Here is a 20,915-nt window from a genome sequence, read left to right as displayed (position 1 = left end):
AGTGACTTGTATAGAGGTAAAATTATGCTCTCCTCATGAGCATCTATGCCTCTTTTAATACATCCCATTATTTTATTTGCCTTTGTAGCAGCTGCCTGACACTGGCCACTGAATATGAGTTTGTCATCCACCCATACACCCAGGTCTTTTTCATTGACGGTTTTGCCCAGAGTTTTAGAATTAAGCACATAGTTATACATCTTTTTACTTCTACCCAAGTGCATGACCTTACATTTATCCCCATTAAAGCTCATTTGCCATTTATCAGCCCAAGCTTCTAGTTTACATAAATCATCCTGTAATATAAAATTGTCCTCCCCTGTATTGATTACCCTGAAGAGTTTGGTGTCATCTGCAAATATTGAAATTCTACTCTGAATTCCCCCTACAAGGTCATTAATAAATATGTTAAAAAGAAGAGGGCCCAATACTGACCCCTGTGGTACCCCACTGCTAACCGCGACCCAGTCCGAGTGTGCTCCATTAATAACCACCCTTTGTTTCCTATCCCTGAGCCAGCTCTCAACCCACTTACACATATTTTCCCCTATCCCCATTACTCTCATTTTATGTAACAACCTTTTGTGTGGCACCGTATCAAAAGCTTTGGAAAAGTCCATATACACTATGTCCACTGGGTTCCCTTGGTCCAGTCCGGAACTTACCTCTTCATAGAAGCTGATCAGATTAGTCTGACATGAACGATCCCTAGTAAACCCGTGCTGATACTGGGTCATAAGGTTATTCCTCTTCAGATACTCCAGTATAGTATGCCTTAGAATGCCCTCCAGGATTTTACCCACAATAGAGGTGAAGCTTACTGGCCTATAATTACCGAGTTCAGTTTTTGCCCCTTTTTTTAATATTTGCACCACATTTGCTATACGCCAGTCCTGTGGTACAGACCCTGTTATTATGGACTCTTTAAAGATTAAAAATAATGGTCTATCAATGACTGTACTTAGTTCCTGCAGTACTCGGGGGTGGATCCCATCCGGGCCCGGAGATTTGTCAATTTTAGTGATTTTTAGCCCGCCGTACTTCCTGCTGGGTTAAGCAGGTGACACTTAATGGGGAATTTTTGTTATCACTGATCATATTGTCTGCCATGGGATTTTCTTGTGTACATACTGATGAAAAAAAGTCATTTAGCAGATTGGCTTTTTCCTCATCCTCATCCACCATTTCACCCAGACTATTTTTAAGGGGGTCAACACTATCATTTTTTAGTTTCTTACTATTTATGTAGTTAAAGAATATTTTGGGATTATTTTTGCTCTCTCTGGCAATGAGTCTCTCTGTCTCAATCTTTGCTGCCTTGATTTGCTTTTTACAGAATTTATGTAATTTTCTGTATTTATTTAATGCCTCCTCACTACCTACTTCCTTTAATTCTCTAAATGCTTTCTTTTTGTCCCTTATTGCGCCCCTTACAGCTCTATTTAGCCATATTGGTTTCCTCCTATTTCTAGTATGTTTATTCCCATACGGTATATACTGTGCACAGGTCCTATCCAGGATGCTAATAAACGTCTCCCATTTTCTTTGTGTATTTTTGTGTCTCAGGATATCGTCCCAGTTAATTGCACCAAGATCCTCTCTCATCCGTTGGAAATTTGCCCTCCTGAAGTTTAGTGTCCTTGTCATCCCCCTACTACCCATCTTATTAAAGGTTACATGAAAACTTATTATTTTGTGATCACTATTCCCCCAGTGACCCCCAACCCTTATATTTGATATGCGGTCTGGCCTGTTGGTTAATATTAGGTCTAGCAGTGCTCCCCTCCTTGTTGGGTCCTGAACCAGTTGTGAAAGGTAATTGTCTCTCATAGTTGTCAAAAACCAATTACCTTTGCTGGAACTGCAGGTTTCTGTTCCCCAATCTATTTCAGGGTAGTTGAAGTCCCCCATAATAATGACTTCTCCTTGAGTCGCAGCTTCATCTATTTGCTTTACGAGGATATTCTCCATTGCTTCCATTATTTTTGGAGATTTATAACAAACCCCTATCAGTAATTTATTATTTTTCCCCCTCCCCTTATCTCCACCCACAGTGACTCCACATTTTCATTAAATTCACCTATATTATCACGCAGGATGGGTTTTAAGGACGATTTTACATATAACACACCCCTCCCCCTCGCTTATCTGTATGGTCATTTCTGAACAGGCTATAGCCCTGCAAGTTAACAGCCCAGTCATGGCTCTCATCCAGCCACGTCTCAGATATCCCCACCATGTCATAATTATGCTCCAACAACATTAGTTCTAATTCATCCATTTTGTTGGCGAGGCTTCTGGCATTAGTATACATGCACTTGATGTTCCTCTCTGTACCTCTATTCTTTCTTAAATTACTAACTGTTCTAACCCCACCCCCCATGCCACCGCCACCCCCAACTTCCTTATTTGTGCCCAGGTCTCTATCTGCACTATCTTCCCCTCCTATAAATTGAATACCCTCCCCCAATCCCTAGTTTAAACACTCCTCCAACCTTCTAACCATTTTCTCCCCCAGCACAGCTGCACCTTCCCCATTGAGGTGCAGCCCGTCCCTAGCGTAGAGCCTATAGCCCACTGAGAAGTCGGCCCAGTTCTGCAGGAACCCAAACCTCTCAACAGGCAGGTGTGCGCCTTTCCAAATCAAGTCCTATCAGTTTAATTACTCACAGCTGGACTCCAATGAAGGAGTAGAACTGTTATGATCCTAGTGGTAGAGGATCGCAGAAGTTCCAGCTAAGTCCGCAAACACAAAAACCAGCTCATAGGGAGGTGGTAACTTGGCTGACCGTATACCTGATCCTAGCACAACAACTAGAAGCAGCCGGGGAACTACCTACGTTGGTTCTAGACGTCTCGCGCCAGCCGGAGAACTAACTAACCCTTTCAGAGAAAATAAGACCTCACTTGCCTCAAGAGAAAGGACCCCAAAGTTATAATACCAGCCCCCAACAAATAATAACGGTGAGGTAAGAAGAAAAGACAAACGTAAGTATGAACTAGATTTAGCAAAGAGAGGCCCACTAATTAATAGCAGAAAATAGGAAGCGGACTTATACGGTCAGCAAAAACCCTACAAAAATATCCACGCTGAATATCCAAGAACCCCCGCACCGACTAACGGTGTGGGGGAAGGATATCAGCCCCCTAGAGCTTCCAGCAAAAATCAGGAATCACATTATGAACAAGCTGGAACAAAATAGAAGCAATGCGAATAAACAAAAATAAGAAAGCAGGACTTAGCTTATCTTGCAAAACACAGGAGACCAGGAGTCAGGAGCAAATAGACATAGACTGACTACATCGATGCCAGGCACTAGACTGAGTTTCCAGGAAGTCTAAATAGGAACACCCAAGGCCTAACGAACCAGGTGGGTACCAACCTGGAGAAAGATGATCCAAGTGAAATACCGCTAGTGACCACAAGAGGGAGCCAAGAAATATAGTTCACAACAGTACCCCCCCTTTAAGGAGGGGTCACCGAACCCTCACCAAGACCACCAGGACGATCAGGATGAGCAGCGTGAAAGGCACGAACCAAATCGGCCGCATGAACATCAGAGGCGACCACCCAGGAATTATCCTCCTGACCATAGCCCTTCCATTTGACCAGATACTGAAGCCTCCGTCTAGAGAGACGAGAATCCAAGATCTTCTCCACCACGTACTCCAACTCGCCCTCAACCAAGACCGGAGCAGGAGGGTCAACAGCAGGAACCACAGGCACAACGTACCGCCGCAACAAAGACCTATGGAACACATTGTGAATGGCAAACGACACCGGAAGATCCAAACGAAAAGAGACCGGATTAAGGACTTCCAAAATTTTATAAGGACCAATAAAACGAGGCTTAAACTTAGGAGAGGAAACCTTCAGAGGGACATACCGAGAAGACAACCAAACCAAATCCCCAACACGAAGTCGGGGACCCACACCGCGGCGGCGGTTGGCAAAACGCTGAGCCTTCTCCTGTGACAACTTCAAGTTGTCCACCACATGATTCCAAATCCGCTGCAACCTATCCACTACGGAATCCACCCCAGGACAGTCAGAAGATTCAACATGACCCGAGGAAAAACGAGGATGAAAACCAGAGTTGCAGAAGAATGGCGAAACCAAAGTAGCGGAACTAGCCCGATTATTGAGGGCAAACTCAGCCAATGGCAAGAAAGTCACCCAATCATCCTGATCCGCAGAAACAAAACATCTCAAATAAGCCTCCAGCGTCTGATTAGTTCGCTCCGTTTGGCCATTAGTCTGAGGATGAAAGGCAGATGAAAACGACAAATCAATGCCCATCTTAGCACAAAAAGATCGCCAGAACCTGGACACAAACTGGGATCCTCTGTCAGACACGATATTCTCAGGAATGCCATGCAAACGAACCACATTCTGAAAAAACAAAGGAACCAGATCGGAAGAGGAAGGCAACTTAGGCAAGGGCACCAAATGGACCATCTTGGAAAAGCGATCACACACCACCCAGATGACAGACATTCCTTGAGACACCGGAAGATCTGAAATGAAATCCATGGAAATGTGCATCCAGGGCCTCTTCGGGATGGGCAAGGGCAAAAGCAACCCGCTGGCACGAGAACAGCAAGGCTTAGCCCGAGCACAAATCCCACAGGACTGCACAAAAGAACGCACATCCCGCGACAAGGAAGGCCACCAAAAGGACCTAGCCACCAAATCTCTGGTACCAAAAATCCCAGGATGCCCTGCCAACACTGAGGAATGAACCTCGGAGATAACTCTGCTGGTCCATTTATCAGGAACAAACAGTCTATCAGGTGGGCAAGGGTCAGGTCTACCAGCCTGAAATCTCTGCAACACACGTCGCAAATCAGGAGAAATGGCCAACAAGATTACTCCCTCTTTAAGAATACCAGCTGGCTCTGAGACTCCCGGAGAGTCAGGCACAAAACTCCTAGAAAGAGCATCAGCCTTCACATTCTTCGAACCAGGCAGGTATGAGACCACAAAGTCAAAACGGGAGAAAAACAACGACCAACGAGCCTGTCTAGGATTCAGGCGCTTAGCAGACTCGAGATACATCAAATTTTTGTGATCAGTCAAGACCACCACACGATGCTTAGCTCCCTCGAGCCAATGACGCCACTCCTCAAATGCCCACTTCATGGCCAAAAACTCCCGATTACCAACATCATAGTTCCGCTCCGCAGGCGAAAATTTCCTAGAAAAAAAAGCACAAGGTCTCATCACAGAGCAACCAGAGCCTTTCTGCGACAAAACAGCCCCTGCACCGATCTCAGAAGCGTCCACCTCAACCTGAAAGGGAAGTGAGACATCAGGCTGGCACAAAACAGGCGCCGAAGTAAACCGGCACTTCAGCTCCCGGAAAGCCTCCACGGCTGCCGGAGCCCAATTAGCCACATCAGAACCTTTCTTGGTCATATCCGTCAAAGGTTTAACAACGCTAGAGAAATTAGCAATAAAACGACGGTAGAAATTAGCAAAACCCAAGAACTTCTGAAGACTCTTAACAGACGTGGGTTGAGTCCAATCATGAATAGCTCGGACCTTGACTGGGTCCATCTCCACTGTAGAAGGGGAGAAAATGAAACCCAGAAAGGAAACCTTCTGCACTCCAAAGAGACACTTTGAGCCCTTCACAAACAAAGCATTATCACGCAAAACCTGAAACACCATCCTGACCTGCTTTACATGAGAATCCCAATCATCAGAAAAAAACAGAATATCATCCAGATAAACAATCATAAATTTATCTAGATATTTCCGGAAGATGTCATGCATAAAGGACTGAAACACTGAAGGAGCATTAGAGAGCCCAAAAGGCATCACCAAGTACTCAAAATGACCTTCGGGCGTATTAAACGCAGTTTTCCATTCATCTCCCTGCTTAATGCGCACAAGGTTGTACGCACCACGAAGATCTATCTTGGTGAACCACTTGGCACCCTTAATCTGAGCAAACAAGTCCGACAATAGTGGCAAAGGATACTGAAATTTGACCGTGATTTTATTCAGAAGCCGATAGTCTATACAAGGTCTCAAAGACCCGTCTTTCTTGGCTACAAAAAAGAATCCCGCACCAAGAGGGGAAGAGGATGGACGAATATGTCCCTTCTCCAAAGACTCCTTTATATAAGAACGCATTGCGGCATGCTCAGGTACAGATAGATTAAATAATCGTCCCTTAGGAAATTTACTACCAGGAATCAAATCTATAGCGCAGTCACAGTCCCTATGAGGAGGAAGGGCACTGGACCTGGACTCACTGAATACATCCTGATAGTCCAACAAATACTCCGGAACTTCAGAAGGAGTAGAAGAAGCAATAGACACCGACGGGGAATCGCAATGAATTCCCTGACAACTCCAACTTGACACAGACATTGCCTTCCAATCCAAGACTGGATTATGGGTCTGTAACCATGGCAGACCCAAAACGACCAAATCATGCATTTTATGCAGAACAAGAAAACGAATCACCTCCTGATGTTCAGGAGTCATGCACATGGTCACTTGTGTCCAATACTGCGGTTTATTCTCCGCCAATGGCGTAGCATCAATTCCTCTAAGAGGAATAGGATTTTTTAAAGGCTCCAGGACAAAACCACAGCGCCTGGCAAACGACAAGTCTATAAGACTCAGGGCAGCACCTGAATCCACAAATGCCATAACAGGGTAAGAAGACAATGAGCAAATTAGAGTTACAGACAAAATAAAATTAGGATGCAAATTACCAATGGCGACAGGACTAACCATCTTTGTTAGGCGTTTAGAGCATGCTGAGATAACGTGTAGAATCACCACAGTAAAAACACAACCCATTCTGACGTCTATAATTTTGTCGTTCAGTTCTAGTCTGAATTCTATCACATAGCATTGAGTCAGGTGTCCGTTCAGACAACACTGCCAGAGGATTAGCAGATTTGCGCTCCCGCAAACGCCGATCTATCTGAATGGCCAGAGCCATAGAATCACTCAGACTTGTAGGAATGGGAAAACCCACCATCACATTCTTAATGGCTTCAGAAAGGCCATTTCTGAAATTTGCGGCCAGAGCACACTCATTCCATTGAGTAAGCACGGACCATTTCCGAAATTCTTGGCAATACACTTCAGCCTCATCCTGGCCCTGAGAGATAGCCAGCAACGCTTTTTCTGCCTGAATTTCAAGATTGGGCTCCTCATAAAGCAATCCGAGCGCCAGAAAAAACGCATCAATATTTGCCAATGCAGGATCTCCTGGTGCCAATGTGAAGGCCCAATCCTGAGGGTCGCCACGCAAGAAGGAGATAACAATTTTAACTTGCTGAGCTGAGTCTCCAGACGAACGCGGTCTCAAAGATAGAAACAATTTACAATTATTCCTAAAATTCCTAAATTTAAATCGATCTCCAGAGAACAGCTCAGGAATAGGTATCTTAGGCTCTGACATAGGACTACTAGTAACAAAATCCTGAATGCCCTGCACTCGTGCAGCAAGCTGATCCACACTAGTAATCAGAGTCTGAACATTCATGTCTGCAGCAGAGCTTCAAGCCACTCAGAGGAAAAAGGGGAAGAAGAAAAAAAAAACTCAGAACTTCTTTTCTTTTAATCCCGCTTCTGCAATGCATTAAATATTCACTTTTTGGCCTGGCATACTGTTATGATCCTAGTGGTAGAGGATCGCAGAAGTTCCAGCTAAGTCCGCAAACACAAAAACCAGCTCATAGGGAGGTGGTAACTTGGCTGACCGTATACCTGATCCTAGCACAACAACTAGAAGCAGCCGGGGAACTACCTACGTTGGTTCTAGACGTCTCGCGCCAGCCGGAGAACTAACTAACCCTTTCAGAGAAAATAAGACCTCACTTGCCTCAAGAGAAAGGACCCCAAAGTTATAATACCAGCCCCCAACAAATAATAACGGTGAGGTAAGAAGAAAAGACAAACGTAAGTATGAACTAGATTTAGCAAAGAGAGGCCCACTAATTAATAGCAGAAAATAGGAAGCGGACTTATACGGTCAGCAAAAACCCTACAAAAATATCCACGCTGAATATCCAAGAACCCCCGCACCGACTAACAGTGTGGGGGGAGGATATCAGCCCCCTAGAGCTTCCAGCAAAAATCAGGAATCACATTATGAACAAGCTGGAACAAAATAGCAGCAATGCGAATAAACAAAAATAAGAAAGCAGGACTTAGCTTATCTTGCAAAACACAGGAGACCAGGAGTCAGGAGCAAACAGACATAGACTGACTACATCGATGCCAGGCACTAGACTGAGTTTCCAGGAAGTCTAAATAGGCACACCCAAGGCCTAACGAACCAGGTGGGTACCAACCTGGAGAAAGATGATCCAAGTGAAATACCGCTAGTGACCACAAGAGGGAGCCAAGAAATATAGTTCACAACATAGAACCATCTCAAGGAGGATCACAAGGAAATGGACAGCATGGGACTGAAATATGTCTGAGCAAAGGGTCTGAATGCTTATGAAGTTATGACCATGTGATATTTCAGTGGGTTTTTTTTTTATTAAATTTGCAAAAATTTCTACATTTCTGTTTCTTTTTCAGTCAAGATGGGGTGCAGAGTGAACATTAATGAGAAAAAAATGAACTTGTTTGAATTTACCAAATGGCTGCAATGAAACAAAGAGTGAAAAATGTAAAGGGGTCTGAATACTTTCCGTACTCACTGTATACACTTATTTCTCATCTTACACACTTGACTGAATTCTTGGTGTATGGCACAGAACTCATATTTATTTGTAGTGCCAATCAATTTCTCTGTTAATGGTGAAAACTGTCACCAATCACTGATGGTAAAACTGACACTGACCAATCAATGATGGTAATTACATGCCATGGGAGAGAGGCAGGACGAAGGCACAGCTGTATGACCCCGGGTTAATGAAGCTGCACACACCCGGGGTTATGGGTGCCACTTCCAAAGAAAGAGAATCTGTATGTCCACAAAGAAGAAAGCTGATTGGCACATACCGTCCTTTGCAACAAAATCCTTTATTGTGGCATCATCATCATACCAACAGCAGGCAGATAAAACCATGGAGCAAATGCAGACGACGATCGTTTCACGGTTACATTGTGCTTCAACAGGTCACGGATGGTAAAACTGACACTGACCAATCATTGATGGGGAAAACTGACACTGACCAATCACTGATGGTGATAAATGACACCGACCAATCATTGATGGTGAAACCTGACACTAGGCAAATACTAATGAAACTCAGACTGTTTTTGTGTATGAGAAAAATCACTGACCTGTGAATAAGTCTTTAATGACAGTAGTGACAACAAGCAGGTAAAGAGATGCAAGGTAAAAGGCGATGGAAGACCTCGGTGACCTTACCTTCCAAGTCCAATCTTCAGTAAAAATCTGCGTCTCAGCAATATCTGGGCGGTTCCAGGACACGGCCAGTTTCAGTTGATGGTCAAAGTTTTCTTGTCCGTAGCGATCAGTACTGTGAGAAGCTGAAAGACACAAGCTCTTGTGAGATTCCAGGTCACCATCATAGGGCCAGTCTTTTATGGACTGTGGAGAATATGACCTGAGCCACTGCTCTATATCCCATGCTCAAGCCTCAGACATTGGATTTGGTTTGCTGAGAAATTACCCTGGACAAAAGACTTTATTACGAGCACTGGAGCCAGGGAGAAACACTGCCTTGAGATGAGCCTAAATTGTCTTGAAGAAGACCCTTTTACTATATTCAGTAGGCCCAGAGGCATTGACTATCATCTTTATGTTGACTTTTGAATTTATGTGGTTTTTCTTTGGTTGGTCAAGAAGCACAATAGTTAATATTAGCCTGGATGTTGACTTTTGAGTTGATGTTTGTTGTAACTTATTGTCCGTTATCTCTGGAGGACATGGACTCAGGGTCATGGAACAATAAAGGTTTGTTAACCCCCTCATCCGAAGCCTGTTTTCACCTTCCTGGCCAGGCCAATTTTTACAATTCTGACCAGTGTCACTTAATGGTAATAACTCTGGAACGTTTCAATCCCACAGATTCTCGACTGTTTTCTTGTAACATATTGTACTTCATGATAGCGATAACATTTGTTCAATATGACTTGTATTTGTTTGTGAAAATATCAGAAATTTGGTTAAAATTTGGAAAATTGTGCATTTTTTAATTTTTAATTCTTGTTCCCTTAAACCAGAGAGTTATGTCACACAAAATACTTAATAAATAACATTTCCCACATGTCTACTTTACATCAGTACAATTTTTAAAACCTAATTTTTGTTGTTGTTTGAGAAATTGCTGGTCAACTTTTAACCCTTATAATTTCCTATTTTTCCAACATAATTTACAAAACCATTTTTTAGAGACCACATCACATTGAAAGTGACTTTGAGGGGCCTATATGACTGAAAATACCCAGAAGTGACACCATTCTAAAAACTGCACCCCTCAAGATCCTTAAAACCACATTCAAGAAGTTTAAGAACCCTTCAGGTGCTTCACAGGAATTAATTCAATGTGGAAGGAAAAAATGAACACTTCACTTTTTTTTTACAAAAATGTTACTTTAGACCCAACATTTTTTTTTTTTCGCAAGGTTAACAGTATAAAATGGACCCCAAAATTTGTTATGCAATTTCTTCCAAGTATGCCGATACCCCATATGTGGAAGAAAACTAGACCCCTCTGGGAGCTTATCTAGATGTGTCGTGAGCACAATTAACCCCAGGTACTTCACAGTTTATAACATTGAGCCGTGAAAATAAGAAAATCACATTTTTCAAACAAAAAATGTTTTCAACCCCAAATTTTGCATTTTCACAAGGGTAACCGGAGAAATTGCACCATACAATTTGTTGTGTAAATTCTTCTGAGTACACCAATACCCCATATGTGCTCGAAAACTACTTTTGAGGCACAGTGCAAAGGTCAGAAGGGATAAAACGCCGTATTGGAGTTCAGATTTTGCTGGAATGGTTTGAGGGTGCCATGTCACATTGTTATGGCCCCTGAGGTGCCAGATCAGCAGAACCCCCCCATAAGTGACCCCATTTTACAAACTACAATGAATTCATCTAGGGGTGCAGTGATCATATTGACACCACAGGTGTGTCACAGAATTTTATACCATTGGGCATGAAGAAATAATAATTACATTTTTACCACCAACATTTTTTTAGCCCCAGATTTTAAATTTTCACACTGGGAAACGACTAAAAATGGCACCAAAATGTGTCCCACAACTTCTGATGAATGTAGAAATGCCCCTTATGTGGCTGTACAGTATTGCTTAGCCATACGGTGAGACTCGGGAGGGACTGAGAGCTATTTGCCTCTTGGAGTGCAGATTTCCCTAGAATAGTTTGTGGACTCTATATACAGAACCCTAATTGCTAGAAGAGCAGAATTCCCCCCTCAAGTGACCCAATTTTAAAAATTATCCCCATTTGAGAATTTATCTACAGGTGCAGTGGTGATGTTGACTGCATAGGTGTTTTCCAGAAACAAAAAGTAGTGGATGTTGCTGAGGGAAAATTGCAAACTGCCATTGTAGTGACCAGTACATTGCAGTGACCAGTACATTGGAGACACGAAACTGTAAATTAGGTGGGCTCTCATCGCTACAGAAATGCCAAACATGTGGGTGCTAATTAAATGTGGTTTATACATGCTAGGGCTCAGGAGGAAGTGGGCATTTGGATTTCTGAGGGCAGAATTTGCTGAATTTCTTTTGGAGTGTGAGGAGCTATTGTACTTTTACAAGCCTTTGTCATACCTTTAAGGTACATGCCCCCTATATTTCCATCAACAGATGATGGACCTGAGTGGGGACTTGTTTTTTTGTGGATTGAGTTGAAGTTTTTATTTTACATAACATTTGGGATCACATTTATCGGGCGCTCTACGCTGAGCACTTATATAAGGCTTTACACCTAAATCTCTGAGTGACATAATTTAGATGAAAACCCCAAGGGATCCAGTCACTATAACGAGGCAGCAACATTACTCTGGACTCTATCTGGTCTCTGTTCAGCGGTGACCTTTTTATTCAGAGGTGCACAAAATTGTGGCTGACAGCAGTTTTTTTTCAAACACACCTAAAAAGACGTACACCACCGGATCATAAGTCAGACAACGTCCACAGTGCCTCCATATGCCTCATTATAGGCAATCTTCTGCTGGGGGTTCCGTCTGAATCACGCATTTTGGAGATTTCCATGGAAATCTCTGTGTAAGCGCTCAGCATAGCGTGCAGGATAAGTATGCGCTGAGCCTTATTATGATCTTTGGGAGGCAGAATGAACAAGTCAACAGCAGGTGAAGAATTCTGAATTTTTATTTACCTTCGTCTTTTTTATCGTGTATTATTCCACTTTTAGTTCAGCGGTATGATGATAAAGCATTGTTTTTTTGCATCTTTTTTATTCATTTTTTAACGGCGTTCACTGAAGGGGTTAACTAGTGTGCTATTTTTATAGGTTGGGTGGTTTCGGACGCAGCAATACCAAATGGTGTATTTTTTTTTCTTTTTTTACGTAAATAAATGTTTCTTATTGGATTAATAATTTTTCTTTTTGTTCTTTAGTATGCAATTTTTAAAAAATATTTTTACAATTTTTATTGACTTGTTTTACTTTTTGACATTGTCCCAGGATGGGACATCAACTTCACACTGACAGATAGCTGATCTAATACTCTGCAATGCTTCTGCATTAGATCTACATCTAACATGCAAGGAGGACACGTGTCAGGTGCTGCTCTGAGCATGAGCTGACAGGCCAACATCTCTGGGTGACCCCGGGGCCATCTTTTAGCCTGGGGCACCATGAAGACCATCGGCATTTCCCTCTGAGATGCCCCATAATGTTGCTATCACTATTGACCATGGAATAACAGGAGCTAAACGCCTGTGCAATTATGACTTCGTGTATATCAGGCAGTTCGCGGGAGTGCGCTGTATATATACAGTATATATGCACGTTGGGAAGGGGATAATATGTTGATTACATATTGTGCCAGGCTAGCTAGTTTGTTGACCTGCAAAACAGAGGAGGATGAACTATACAGATGTTGTGAATTTACCTTTTTGGCTCCCTCTAGTGGTTACTAGTGATTTGACTCTGGGAATGTCTGCCATCCCTTGTATGCTCACCTGGGTCGTTAGGTCAGGGGTGTTGCTATATAAGCTCCCTGGACCTTCAGTTCAATGCCTGGCTTCGTTGTAATCAGAGCTAATCTGTTGTGCTCTTGTCTACTGATCCTGGTTCCTGCTAGATTAAGCTAAGTCTGCTTTCTTGCTTTTTGCTATTTGTTTTTGTTTGCATTTTTGTCCAGCTTGTACATAATCTGTATCCTAACCTTGCTGGAAGCTCTAGGGAGGCTGGAGTTCTCCCCCCGGGCCGTTAGACGGTTCAGGGGTTCTTGAATTTCCAGTGTGGATTTTTGATAGGGTTTTTGTTGACCATATAAGTTATCTTACTACATTCTGCTATTAGTAAGTGGGCCTCTCTTTGCTAAACCTAGTTCATCTCTGTGTTTGTCATTTCCTCTTACCTCACCGTTATTATTTGTGGGGGGCTTGTATCCAACTTTTGGGGTCTATTCTCTGGAGGCAAGAGAGGTCTTTGTTTTCCTCTTCTAGGGGTAGTTAGTCCTCCGGCTGGCGCGAGACATCTAGCGACCAACGTAGGCATGTTCCCCGGCTACTTCTAGTGTTGGCGTTAGGAGTAGATATATGGTCAACCCAGTTACCACTGCCCTATGAGCTGGATTTTTGTACTTCGCAGACTTACTTGTTCATCTGAGACCCTCGCCATTGGGGTCATAACAGTTTGCCAGGCCAGTATTAAATGTTAAATGCATTGCAGAAGCGGGATTATAAGAAAGAAAATTCTGAGGTTTTTTTTCTCTTTCTCATTTTTTTTTTCTTTTCCCCTTTACCTCTGAGTGGCTTGTGTTTGCTGCAGACATGAATGTCCAGACCTTGATTACAGGTGTGGACCAGCTTACTGCTCGTGTGCAGGGCATACAAGATTATGTTATCAGAAATCCTATGTCAGAACCTAAGATACCGATTCCTGAACTGTTTTCCGGAGACCGATTTAAATTTAGAAATTTCAGGAATAATTGTAAATTGTTTTTGTCCCTGAGACCCTGTTCATCTGGAGACTCCGTTCAGCAAGTGAAAATTGTTATTTCTTTTTTACGGGGCGACCCTCAGGATTGGGCCTTCTCGCTGGCGCCAGGAGATCCGGCATTGGCTGATATTGATGCGTTTTTTCTGGCGCTCGGTTTGCTTTATGAGGAACCCAATCTTGAGATTCAGGCAGAAAAAGCCTTGCTGGCTATGTCTCAGGGCCAGGACGAGGCTGAAGTGTATTGCCAAAAATTTCGGAAATGGTCCGTGCTGACCCAGTGGAACGAGTGTGCATTGGCTGCAAATTTCAGAAATGGCCTTTCTGAAGCCATTAAGAATGTGATGGTGGGTTTTCCCATTCCCACAGGTCTGAATGATTCCATGGCCCTGGCAATTCAAATCGACCGGCGGTTGCGGGAGCGCAAAACCGCAAATTCCCTCATGGTGTTGTCTGAACAGGCACCTGATTTAATGCAATGTGATAGAATCCTGACTAGAAATTAGCGGAAAATTCATAGACGCCAGAATGGCTTGTGTTACTACTGTGGTGATTCTACACATGTTATCTCAGCATGCTCTAAACGTCTTACTAGGGTTGTTAGTCCTGTCGCCATTGGTAATTTGCAACCTAAATTTATTCTATCTGTAACTTTGATTTGCTCACTGTCATCGTATCCTGTCATGGCGTTTGTAGACTCAGGTGCTGCCCTGAGTCTGATGGATCTGTCATTTGCCAAGCGCTGCGGTTTTGTTCTGGAGCCATTAGAAAATCCTATCCCTCTTAGGGGTATTGATGCTACGCCTTTGGCAAAAAATAAACCGCAGTTTTGGACACAGGTTACCATGTGCATGACTCCCGAACATCGGGAGGTGATACGTTTTCTTGTTCTGCATAAGATGCATGATTTGGTTGTTTTGGGTTTGCCATGGTTACAGACCCATAATCCAGTCTTGCACTGGAAGGCAATGTCGGTGTCAAGTTGGGGCTGCCATGGAATTCATGGAGATTCCCTGCCCTTGTCTATTGCTTCTTCTACGCCTTCGGAAGTTCCGGCGTATTTGTCTGATTATCAGGATGTCTTCAGCGAGTCTAAGTCCAGTGCACTGCCTCCTCATAGGGAATGTGACTGTGCAATAGATTTGATTCCTGGCAGTAAGTTTCCTAAGGGAAGACTGTTTAATTTGTCGGTACCTGAACATACCGCGATGCGTTCATATATCAAGGAGTCTCTTGAGAAGGGGCATATCCGTCCTTCTTCTTCCCCTCTTGGTGCGGGATTCTTTTTTGTGGCCAAAAAGGACGGATCTTTGAGGCCTTGTATTGACTATCGGCTTTTAAACAAGATCACTGTCAAATTTCAGTATCCTTTGCCGCTGTTGTCAGACTTGTTTGCCCGGATTAAAGGTGCCAAGTGGTTCACCAAGATAGACCTTCGTGGTGCGTACAACCTTGTGTGCATTAAGCAAGGCGATGAATGGAAAACCGCATTCAATACACCCGAAGGTCATTTTGAGTACTTGGTGATGCCATTTGGGCTCTCTAATGCACCTTCAGTTTTTCAGTCCTTCATGCATGACATTTTCCGGAAGTATCTGGATAAATTTTTGATTGTTTATCTGGATGATATTCTGGTTTTTTCTGATGATTGGGACTCGCATGTGGAGCAGGTCAGGATGGTTTTTAAGATTTTGCGTGAAAATTCTTTGTTTGTTAAAGGCTCAAAGTGTCTCTTTGGTGTACAGAGGGTTCCCTTTTTGGGGTTCATTTTTTCCCCTTCTGCTGTGGAGATGGACCCAGTCAAGGTCCGAGCTATTCATGATTGGACTCAACCCTCGTCAGTTAAGAGTCTTCAGAAGTTCTTGGGTTTTGCTAACTTCTACCGTCGTTTTATCGCAAATTTTTCTAGCGTTGTTAAACCATTGACGGATATGACCAAGAAAGGCTCTGATGTAGCTAACTGGGCTCCTGCTGCCGTGGAGGCTTTCCAGGAGTTGAAACGCCGGTTTACTTCGGCGCCTGTTTTGTGCCAACCTGACACCTCACTTCCCTTTCAGGTGGAGGTGGATGCTTCGGAGATTGGGGCAGGGGCCGTTTTGTCGCAGAGAGGCCCTGGTTGCTCTACTATGAGACCTTGTGCCTTTTTCTCCAGGAAGTTTTCGCCGGCAGAGCGAAATTATGATGTGGGCAATCGGGAGTTGTTGGCCATGAAGTGGGCATTTGAGGAGTGGCGTCATTGGCTCGAGGGTGCTAAGCATCGTGTGGTGGTCTTGACTGATCACAAAAATCTGATGTATCTCGAGTCTGCTAAATGCCTGAATCCTAGACAGGCCCGCTGGTCATTGTTTTTCTCCCGTTTTGACTTTGTGGTCTCGTATTTACCAGGTTCTAAGAATGTGAAGGCCGATGCTCTGTCTAGGAGCTTTGTGCCTGATGCTCCTGGAGTCGCTGAACCTGTGGGTATTCTTAAGGAAGGAGTTATCTTGTCAGCTATTTCTCCTGATCTGCGGCGTGTGTTGCAGAGATTTCAGGCTGGTAGGCCTGACTCTTGTCCATCTGACAGATTGTTTGTGCCTGCTAAATGGACCAGCAGAGTCATTTCCGAGGTTCATTCCTCAGTGTTGGCAGGGCACCCGGGAATTTTTGGCACCAGAGATCTGGTGGCCAGGTCCTTTTGGTGGCCTTCCTTGTCAAGGGATGTGCGGTCATTTGTGCAGTCCTGTGGAACTTGTGCTCGAGCTAAGCCTTGCTGTTCTCGTGCTAGCGGGTTGCTCTTGCCCTTGCCTGTCCCGAAGAGACCTTGGACACACATCTCCATGGATTTCATTTCTGATCTTCCGGTGTCTCAGGGCATGTCTGTCATCTGGGTGATATGTGATCGTTTCTCCAAGATGGTCCATTTGGTTCCTTTGCCTAAGCTGCCCTCCTCTTCTGATCTGGTTCCTGTGTTCTTCCAGAACGTGGTTCGTTTGCACGGCATTCCTGAGAATATTGTGTCGGACAGAGGATCCCAGTTTGTTTCCAGGTTCTGGCGATCCTTTTGTGGTAGGATGGGCATTGATTTGTCGTTTTCGTCCGCTTTTCATCCCCAGACTAACGGACAAACGGAGCGAACTAATCAGACTCTGGAGGCTTATTTGAGGTGTTTTGTCTCTTCTGATCAGGATGATTGGGTGACCTTCTTGCCGTTGGCTGAATTTGCCCTTAATAATCGGGCTAGTTCCGCCACCTTGGTTTCGCCATTTTTCTGCAACTCTGGTTTCCATCCTCGTTTTTCCTCGGGACATGTGGAGCCTTCTGACTGTCCTGGGGTGGATTCTGTGGTGGATAGGTTGCAGCGGATCTGGAGTCATGAGGTGGACAACTTGAAGTTGTCACAGGAGAAGGCTCAGCGTTTTGCCAACCGCCGCCGCGGTGTGGGTCCCCGACTTCGCGTTGGGGATTTGGTATGGCTGTCTTCTCGATTTGTTCCTATGAAGGTCTCCTCTCCCAAATTTAAGCCTCGCTTCATTGGTCCTTACAAGATATTGGAAATCCTTAATCCTGTATCCTTTCGCCTGGATCTTCCGGTGTCGTTTGCCATTCACAACGTATTTCATAGGTCCTTGTTGCGGCGGTATGTTGTGCCTGTGGTCCCTTCTGCGGAGCCTCCTGCTCCGGTGTTGGTGGAGGGCGAGTTGGAGTACGTGGTGGAGAAGATCTTAGATTCTCGTCTCTCCAGGCGGAGGCTTCAGTACCTGGTCAAGTGGAAGGGCTATGGTCAGGAGGATAATTCCTGGGTGGTCGCCTCTGATGTGCATGCGGCCGATTTGGTTCGTGCCTTTCACACCGCTCATCCTGATCGCCCTGGTGGTCTTGGTGAGGGTTCGGTGACCCCTCACTAAGGGGGCTGTACTGTTGTGAATTTACCTTTTTGGCTCCCTCTAGTGGTTACTAGTGATTTGACTCTGGGAATGTCTGCCATCCCTTGTATGCTCACCTGGGTCGTTAGGTCAGGGGTGTTGCTATATAAGCTCCCTGGACCTTCAGTTCAATGCCTGGCTTCGTTGTAATCAGAGCTAATCTGTTGTGCTCTTGTCTACTGATCCTGGTTCCTGCTAGATTAAGCTAAGTCTGCTTTCTTGCTTTTTGCTATTTGTTTTTGTTTGCATTTTTGTCCAGCTTGTACATAATCTGTATCCTAACCTTGCTGGAAGCTCTAGGGAGGCTGGAGTTCTCCCCCCGGGCCGTTAGACGGTTCGGGGGTTCTTGAATTTCCAGTGTGGATTTTTGATAGGGTTTTTGTTGACCATATAAGTTATCTTACTACATTCTGCTATTAGTAAGTGGGCCTCTCTTTGCTAAACCTAGTTCATCTCTGTGTTTGTCATTTCCTCTTACCTCACCGTTATTATTTGTGGGGGGCTTGTATCCAACTTTTGGGGTCTATTCTCTGGAGGCAAGAGAGGTCTTTGTTTTCCTCTTCTAGGGGTAGTTAGTCCTCCGGCTGGCGCGAGACATCTAGCGACCAACGTAGGCATGTTCCCCGGCTACTTCTAGTGTTGGCGTTAGGAGTAGATATATGGTCAACCCAGTTACCACTGCCCTATGAGCTGGATTTTTGTACTTCGCAGACTTACTTGTTCCTCTGAGACCCTCGCCATTGGGGTCATAACAACAGATTGATGAAATACTCAAATGATGCCAGTTAAACTCATCCCTTCTCCCCCTTGACCTGTAGTAGATAACCAGAGCCACAGATGTGGATATAAAGAAGGATTTCTAGTGTTCTACAAGAAGAATCAAGTGACTTGACAGAACAAGAGCCAGGACACTATAACTCCATAAACGAACACTCTACCAGGACAACATGGCTCCATTAATAGGGACACAGAGTTGACCTTCAACAGGATATCAGCTTAAGGGACCACTGCCCCAGCTGGAAGAATACAGATCTGCTCCAATGACCATCATGGATACATTTGGAGAAGCCAGGATATGGACCCTCCGGTCACCTGAGCCCCATGGATATGTTTAGTGAAGCCAGGATTGGCACCCACCGGTCACCTGACTCCATGGAAATGTTCAGAGAAGCCTAGTTTTGACCTTCTGGTCGTCTGGCCACATATCTCAATGGACTGTCAGCTTCCTAAGCTTGTCATTACCTCCTCTCTGTGGGTGCCCACCAAAAGTGGGGTGCCACAGGTGGAGGTAGTTGGCCCTGGAAGCTCCAAAGTCGAAGCTGCTCTAATCCCGGTGACTCAGCGGAAGGGTGTGACTCTATAATTTGCACCATCTTGTGTATTTGCTGGAACTGCTCTATATGTTATTGTATATTATATATTATATGGTATTGCCACTTTGTTTTACCCTCACCTTGAGTAGTATTCAGGCCATGATAAAAGGAGAGAGGGCGTTCAATGGTATGATCCCTTGTCCATGCGGTCTCGGGCCTGTGACAAGAGAAAATGGATCGCCCCCACGTGTAGGGCAATGGGGTACTCGGTACCGGGTCCTTCTCAGCTCGGGGGATGTCACGGTGGCCCGACCCAGTCCGTGGCCCTTCTGAGGGGCGTCCAATTAAAAGGAATAGTTTGTTATTTGTACGGTGTTCGTGACGCCACCTGTGGTATTCGGGCAGGGTGACCGACGCTGCTTAGGGGTCTGCTGGGGTGATGGAATGGCAGCTAGATGGTATACCTTCCCACAGGTGAAGTATGTCCCCAGGGCTTCCCAGTAGAGTAGATGGTGATGGTGTAGAACGCAGTAAAATAACGAGGACACGAGGTTGCAGTCTCTTTACCTTTTACTGAAGACTAGTGTTGAGCATTCCGATACCGCAAGTATCGGGTATCGGCCGATATTTGCTGTATCGGAATTCCGATACCGAGATCCGATACTTTTGTGGTATCGGGTATCGGTATCGAAACAACATTAATGTGTAAAATAAAGAATTAAAATAAAAAATATTGCTATACTCACCTCTCCGACGCAGCCTGCACCTTACCGAGGGAACCGGCAGCGTTGTTTGCTTAAAATTCGCGCTTTAACTTCCTTACTTGAAGTCCCGGCTTGTGATTGGTCGCGCGCCGCCCATGTGACCGCGACGCGACCAATCACAGCAAGCCGTGACGTAATTTTAGGTCCTTCAGGATTTTAAAATTACGTTCCGGCGTTGTGATTTGTTGCGTCGCGGTCACATGGGCGACGCGACCAATCACAAGCCGTGACGTCACGGGAGGCAGGACACGCGCGCATTTTAAAATGCTGTGATTGGTCGCGTCGCGGTCACATGGGCGGCGCGCGACCAATCACAAGCCGGGACTTCAAGTAAGGAAGTTAAAGCGCGAATTTTAAGCAAACAACGCTGCCGGTTCCCTCGCTGAAGTCCAGGCTGCGTCGGAGAGGTGAGTATAGCAATATTTTTTATTTTAATTCTTTATTTTACACATTAATATGGTTCCCAGGGCCTGAAGGAGAGTTTCCTCTCCTTCAGACCCTGGGAACCATCAGGAATACCGTCCGATACATGAGTCCCATTGACTTGTATTGGTATCGGGTATCGGTATCGGATTAGATACTTTGCCGGTATCGGCCGATACTTTCCGATACCGATACTTTCAAGTATCGTACGGTATCGCTCAACACTACTGAAGACTTCAGCGTCCACAGTCCAGAGCACTGTTCACAGGGCTGGCTGAATCCGGCCGGTCCGAAGGCACATCCAGAGTTCCCTTTGCAGGTGGAAATCAGTAGCCTTCCTACTAGCGACCTGTGTGTTGTAGTACCTCCCTGCTGAGCACCACGGGATAGTCCTCA

At 44.7% G+C, this 20,915-nt stretch overlaps 1 protein-coding gene across 1 annotated transcript in view; it reads right to left on the bottom strand.

Annotated features, from left to right (window-relative positions):
- The window catches only part of LOC143817524 (transient receptor potential cation channel subfamily M member 2-like), an 868,795-nt gene that overhangs the window by 737,222 nt on the left and 110,658 nt on the right, over nt 1–20,915 (bottom strand). The window contains exon 11 of the mRNA XM_077299005.1: nt 9,360–9,481. Coding sequence (XP_077155120.1) covers nt 9,360–9,481 — 122 coding nt within the window. The remainder of the gene's footprint in view (nt 1–9,359; nt 9,482–20,915) is intronic.

The sequence above is a fragment of the Ranitomeya variabilis genome, chromosome 3 (genome assembly GCF_051348905.1).
Source record: "Ranitomeya variabilis isolate aRanVar5 chromosome 3, aRanVar5.hap1, whole genome shotgun sequence".
Taxonomy (NCBI): Eukaryota; Metazoa; Chordata; class Amphibia; order Anura; family Dendrobatidae; genus Ranitomeya; species Ranitomeya variabilis.
The sequence above is the reverse complement of the archived record's forward strand: the minus strand, read 5'-3'. Positions and strand labels throughout refer to the sequence as shown.